This window comes from Dipodomys ordii, unplaced genomic scaffold, assembly GCF_000151885.1.
Source record: "Dipodomys ordii isolate 6190 unplaced genomic scaffold, Dord_2.0 Scaffold184, whole genome shotgun sequence".
NCBI lineage: Eukaryota > Metazoa > Chordata > Mammalia > Rodentia > Heteromyidae > Dipodomys > Dipodomys ordii.
The window spans coordinates 350,937-357,423 of NW_012267400.1; the positions used below are offsets into that span (position 1 = coordinate 350,937).

General features: G+C 56.2%; 1 protein-coding gene across 1 annotated transcript in view; it reads left to right on the forward strand.

Moving 5' to 3' along the window:
* Positions 1 to 140: 140 nt before the first annotated feature.
* The window catches only part of Mast1 (microtubule associated serine/threonine kinase 1), a 25,403-nt gene continuing 19,056 nt past the window's right edge, over positions 141 to 6,487 (forward strand). The window contains exons 1-4 of the mRNA XM_013034181.1: positions 141 to 358; positions 801 to 889; positions 1,613 to 1,688; positions 4,673 to 4,751. Of these exons, the coding sequence (XP_012889635.1) occupies positions 141 to 358; positions 801 to 889; positions 1,613 to 1,688; positions 4,673 to 4,751 (462 nt within the window). The remainder of the gene's footprint in view (positions 359 to 800; positions 890 to 1,612; positions 1,689 to 4,672; positions 4,752 to 6,487) is intronic.

Consider the following 6,487-nt stretch of genomic DNA (forward strand, 5'->3'; position numbering starts at 1 on the left):
CACTGCGGCGGAGCGCCCGGCTGCGGGCCGGGAGGGGCCCCTCGCCTGGAGCTGGAGACGGGAGGTAGCAGCAAAAAGGGGGGGCCTTGAAACCCAGAGTCCAGCCCCCTCCCCCGGGACGCGGCCACACACAGGACATGATGTCACTCCCGCACGCTCACGGCAGCCCCGCCGGCCCAGATACACCGGGGGTGCACGCGGACTCGGCCCCGGCACGCCCCGGCCGCTGCCCCACGCGGGACGTGCTGCCCAGGGGTGTGCCCCGCTGTGCCCCGCCGACCCCGGACCAGGCGAGCCCGGGCATCTCCCCGAGACAGACAGCAGCGTCCACGGTCGCCCTTCGTGGTCGCGTGCTCAGGCCCGTCCCGGGGCACTGGACGTGGAGCTCACCGATGGCTTGAGGCCACGCGTGGACGCGCACGACTCCGCACACGGACACAGGGCCGCGTGCCAGACACCTGTAGACAAGTGCTACGTCACACACAGTCGTGGGCAAATGGATCCACCAGGGTCCCAGATGACGTCACAGCACTGAAGGGGTTCCACGGGTGACGACATACCAGGGGACACACAGGGGACACAAGACCACAACGGCGTCACTCCCCCACCAGGGACCGTGTCACACACCCCGCACACATTTATCTGCCGCGCTGCTGCCTCGCCCAGGCAGCCTTCCTGGGGTTCCTACAAGGGACCGTCAGGGACAGATGACAAGGAGCTGTGATTGGAGGGGGCTGGGCAGGCTGGGGAGCTCACCTGGCTGTGTGGCCTGTCGCCCCCCCCCTTCACTTCCCCTGCAGCTGCCGCACCAGTAACCGGAAAAGCCTCATCCTGACCAGCACCTCGCCCACGCTGCCCCGGCCCCACTCGCCGCTGCCTGGCCACTTAGGTGAGAGGGGTGGCGGGAGCTGGTGGGCGGGGCCCAGATTCTAGGAGGCGGGGCCACCGCCGGGGGCGTGGCTCTGCTGTCGAAAGGGGGCGCTAGAGGGGGCGGACTGTGATTGGAGCACGTCCTAAGCGGGCGGGCCCTCCACGTGTGGGCGTGGCCATTCCTCGTTGATGGACAGAGCTTTGGAGAAGCTGGATTGGTTATCGGGTAGGGCAGTGAGGAAGAGCCGCAATCGAAGGGCGGGCCCATCGCCCAGGAAGGCAAGGAGGGGACTAGGCTAATTCTGGAGCTAAACGTATTTGGAGAGGCGGGGCCACATCCAAAGGGGCGTGGCCTCCGGATGCAGAGGGTGGGGCTTTTGCTTGTTTTTGGTTTTGTTTTGGTCGGTCGTGGGTCTTGAACTCTGGGCCTGGGCGCTGCCCCTCAGCGCTTCAGCTCAAGGCAGCGCTCTACCGCTTGAGCCACAGCGCCACGTCCGGCTTTTTCTGAGTAGGTAACTGGAGATAAGAGTCTCACGGACTTCCCGCTCTAGCTGGCTTCGAACCGAGGTCTCAGCTCTCAACCTCCTGAGTAGCAAGGACTACAGGCGTGAACCACCGTGCCCGGCGGGTTTTTTTTATGTTGGCGTTGTTTTGTTTTGTTTTCAGGGAAGGACTAGACTACAACCTACTTCGGGAACCTCCGACGCAGGTCTAAAGCACCCCCTCCTTCTTTCCATTACAGGTAGCAGTCCCCTGGACAGTCCCAGAAACTTCTCCCCCAATACTCCTGCCCACTTCTCATTTGCCTCATCCCGAAGGTGAGTCCCTCCCCAGGGGACCCCAGAACCCTGTCTGGACCCTCCACCCACCGTCTGGGCCTCCATCTGTCAACCTCTTAATTGCCCCCTAGCGGGGCCCCCTGTGGGGCTCGCGGAGTGCCCGAAAATCCCAAGGGGATGGAACGTCCAGATTTAGGGGTGGGGGCCTATAAAAAGGCAGAGCCAATCACTGACCCAGGATGGGGATGGGGGCGGGACCTTCTTTGCAGCCCTGGGAAGGAGCATGCGCTTTAGGTCCAGGGTCTCTCACTGCTCAGCCCCGCGGGCCTGGCCATGAGTTTCCATAGCAACAGGACGGGCAGAGGGATGAGGTGCGCATGCGCAGAAGAGGAGGAGGGTGGCTGGGGCTATTTCTCAAGGTCCCCAAAGGAGGAATGTCAGGTTTGCCTCCCATGCGTTCTAAGGTGTTCTGAATTGAATTTTTTTTTGAGGGGGGAGGAGGGCGGCAAGGAATGCCTTGTGAAATTGGGAGAAGAAGAGGTTCTTCTCTGATGGTTTTTGGAGAAGCTTTCTGGGAATCATTGGGGTTTAGAGGAGATATCTTTTATTATTATTATTATCGTTTTTGTTCTAAAACTGGTGTGTAAACGCCTGCTAGGAGCTAGACGTATGAGGTGAATGACACCAGGTCTCTGTCTTAAGCCATGGAATCGGAGCAGGAAGGACAGAGTGGAGATCATTGTACAGACTGAAGAAGGGGATGAGGGGACACAGGACAGTGGGGGCAGAGGAGAGCGGGCTGGGACAGGGCTGGGGAGGGGGGACGTGCGCTTGATTTGTTGCAGGTACTTGAGGGTGACACAAAGCTAGGGCTGGCTCTGGATTTGACCTGACATGCTCATCTGGGTAGAGGTGGGAGGTGGAAAAATAAGAGATTTTGAGCCGAGCACCTATGGTTCCTCCTATAATCCCAGCCGGGCGCTGGTGGCTCCCGCCTGTCATCCTAGCTACTCAGGAGGCTGAGATCTGAGGATCGCGGTTCAATGCCAGCCTGGGAAAAGTCTGTGAGCCTCTGATCTCCAATAAACCACTAGAAAACTGGAAGTGGTGCTGTGGCTCAAGAGGTAGAGTGCTCACCTTGAGCTGAGGAGTGCAGGGACAGCGCCCAGGCCCAGAGTTCAAGCCCCACGACTGACAGAAGGAAAGAAAGAAAGAAAAAAAGACTAAGATCAAAGTTTGAAACCAGCCTGGGCAGGAAAGTCCATGAGACTCTTCTCTCCAATGAATCACCAAAAAGCCAGAAAGTGGAGCTGTGGCTCAAGTAGTAGAGCACCAGCCTTAATCAGTAGAGCTCAGGGACAGTGTGCAGGCCCTGAGTTCAAGCCCCAGGACCAGTGCACACATGCACACAATATATACATATATATGTGTGTATATAAGGGGGGGTAGGGGTCTGTGTGTGTGTCCACATGGTCATTTGTATGCCACGTGGATGTGTAAGAGATGGTGACTAAGTGATGGCCATGTGCCTACAACTGTGTCCACAGCATGTCACCAGCATGTGTCCAATGGGCGTGAATGTGTGTGTGTGATCACATGCCATGGCCCCCCGGGAGCGCGTCAGCTTGCGGATGTGGGTGAGTGTGAGGTTGTGAGTCTGTGTGGGAGTCTGTGTGACAGTTACAGAGAGAACTCTTGGGGTGTGGATTCCCATGAATGTAGTGAGCTACAGGGTGGTGCGCGCGCTCGTCGGTGTGAGTCCTGGGTCTCTGGAAGCGTGTGTGTGTGTGTGTGTGACGTCACTGTGTATTTCCTTTCCCATCTGTGATTGACTGCCCATTGCTTCAGGCGGTGTGTGTGTGTGTGTGTGTGTGTGTGTGAGAGAGAGAGAGAGACCCGGACCACACTGGTCATGCTACCGTGAGTGGGTGGAGCTGTAATTGGCTGGGCTGACAGTAGACACTCTGAATAGTAGCTCGATGTGTGAGCATAAGATGGAAGGGTTCTTCTTCCCCGTGAAGACCCAGAAAGTCTTCCTTTAAGAGCTTTGGCACTCGGAGGTCCCCAGAGTGGCTTCCAGAGTCCTTGGGGATGATTTGTTGTGTGGATTTTATTTACTTATATGCTGTTGCTGCTGCACCGCCTCCTCCTCTTCCTCTTCTTCCTCCTACTCCTCCTCTTCCTCCTCCTTTTCTCCTCCTCCTTTTTCTTTTGGTGGTGCCAGTGCTGAGATTGGATTAACTGGCATTACCCCTTAGCTTTTTCCCTTAAGGCTGGTGCTCTACCACTTGAGCTACACCTCCAGTTCTGTCTTTTTTTTCCCTGCTGGTTCGCTGGGGATAAGGATCTCACAGACTTGGGGCTGGGAAGGTGGCTCAGTGGTAGAGCGCTTGCCTTGCATGCATGAGGCCCTGGGTTCAGATCCTCAGCACCACATAAGCAGAAAAAGCAGGAAGTGGCGCTGTGGCTCAGGTGGTAGAGCGCTGCCTTGAGCTGAAGAGCTGAGGGACAACGCCCAGGCCCAGAACTCAAGCCCCACGACCAACCAAAAAAAAAAAAAAAAGAATCTCACGGACTTTCCTGGCTTGGCTGGCTTCAAATGCCCAATCCTCAGATCTCAGCCTCCTGAGTAGCTACGATTACAGGCGTGAGCACTGGTGTCCAGCTCTGTGTGGATGTTGGCGGGCACATGCAAAGGAAACACTCTCTTGCCCCTCCCTGCACCTCCCTCCACTGTTCCAGTGCTGCTGGTTGTTCCTTCTGGAGACTGGTGTGAAGGGAGAGCAGACAAGAGGAGGATCATGGGACTGGGGCAGAGGAGACCAAACTTCCTGCCAACCCCCTGAGAACTAGCTAGAAAATTCCCTCTGTGCCTGCTCCACTTGGAGGGTCTTGGGGGATCTCAGAGCCCAGACATAGGGCCATTACTCCCTGCCTGGCCTGGCTGTGGCTGGTGGTGTCTCTCCCACCCTGAGAAATGGGGCGGGGCCTGGCGGCCTCTGAGCGTCTTGGTTGGCTTCCAGGGCAGACGGTCGCCGCTGGTCACTGGCCTCCCTCCCCTCCTCCGGCTATGGCACCAATACGCCCAGCTCCACGGTCTCGGTGAGTGTGGCGGGGCAGGGGATGCTGGGTGGGATGGGGGCTCTCAGGCTGCAGCCTGAAGGCCCACATCTAGGCCACTCAGGCTAGACTTCGTGACCGGAGCGTTCCTCTATCATAGTCCTAGGATCCCCTTCTCCTCCCCCAAGGCCCGATTGCTGCCTTTAACCCATCTTACAAGTTCTACTCAACCTAAGCTTCCTCCCCACATCAGTTGTGGGACTTGAACTCAGAGCTGGGCGCTGCCCCTGCTTTTTTGCTTAAGGCCAGTGCTCTACCACTTTGAGCCACAGCACCACTTCCGGTTTTCTGGGGGTTCATTGGAGATAAGAATCTCCTGGACGGGGCTGGGAAGGTGGCTCAGTGGTAGAGCGCTTGCCTTGCATGCCTGAGGCCCTGGGTTCGATTCCTCAGCACCACATAAGCAAAAAGAAAAAAGCCGGAAGTGGCGCTGTGGCTCAAGTGGTAGAGCGCTAGCCTTGAGCTGAAGAGCTGAGGGACAGCGCCCAGGCCCAGAGTTCAGGCCCCACGACCGGACCCAAAAAAAAAAAAAAAGAATCTCCTGGACTTTCCTGCCGGGGCTGGCTTTGAACCATGATCCTCAGACCTCATCCTTCTGAGTAGCTAGGATCACAGATGTAGCCATGGGCACCGGGCCTTAAACTCTCTTAAAGAGAATGGTATTAGGTTGTTCAGGTCATTCATAGGTTTACCTAGAAACCATTTGCTAACCCCTTGAGTCACTCAAAACTTCTCTGTCACGTCAGGTGTGATAGTTCACACGTGTAATCCCAGCTGCTCAGGAGGTTGGGGGAGGGGGAGGAAGATCTAGGTACAGGAAAGCCTGGGCAGGAAGCTCTTATTGGAAAGATAACTAAAGCAAAAAGAGCTAGAGTGTGGCTCAAGTTGTCGAGTGCTTACCTAGCAAGTGTGAGCCCCCAAGTTCAAAAAAAGAAAAGGAAAGCCGGGTGCCGGTGGCTCATGCCTGTAATCCTAGCTAATCAGGAGACTGAGGTCTGAGGATGGGGGTTCAAAGCCAGCCTGGGCAGGAAAGGCCATGAGACTCTTATCTCCAATGAACCACCAGAAAACCAGAAGTGGCGCTGTGGCTCAAGTGGTAGAGTTCTTGTCTTGAACTGAAGAGCTCAGGGACAGCTCCCAGGCCCAGAGTTCAAGACCCACATGGACAAAAAGAAGGAGAAGAAGAAGAAGAAGAGGAAGAAGAAGAAGAAGAAGAAAGCCTTCTTCTCCATCTTCTCCATTCTCTATCTATGTCTCTGGTTTCACACATCTGTTCATTGTGTGGTGTTCAGAAGATACAGACTCTGGTGAATAGGCATGTCATTGAGCGGGCCTCCAGGCAGGCTTCCTGCAGGAGATGGCATTGAAGCCAAGCAAAGGGTGAGCATGAGTTTGTCAGGTACAAGAGGACAGCATGTGCAAATGCTCAGGGGTCACAGAAAACAGCTTTTGGAAAGGTGAATAGGGCCTCTTGTGAGACTGAGTGCAGTGACACAAGCCTGTAATCCCAGCACTTGAGAGGCTGAGGCCAGAGAATCTTGAATTCAAGGTCACCTTGGGCTGTATAGTGAGCTTTGTCTATTTAGGGCTTTTCAGAAGGGCAAAAATAAAGACACTGGAGCCGGGCGCTGGTGGCTCACGCCTGTCATCCTAGCTACTCAGGAGGCTGAGATCTGAGGATCGCGGTTCAAAGCCAGCCCGGGCAGGAAAGACCGTGA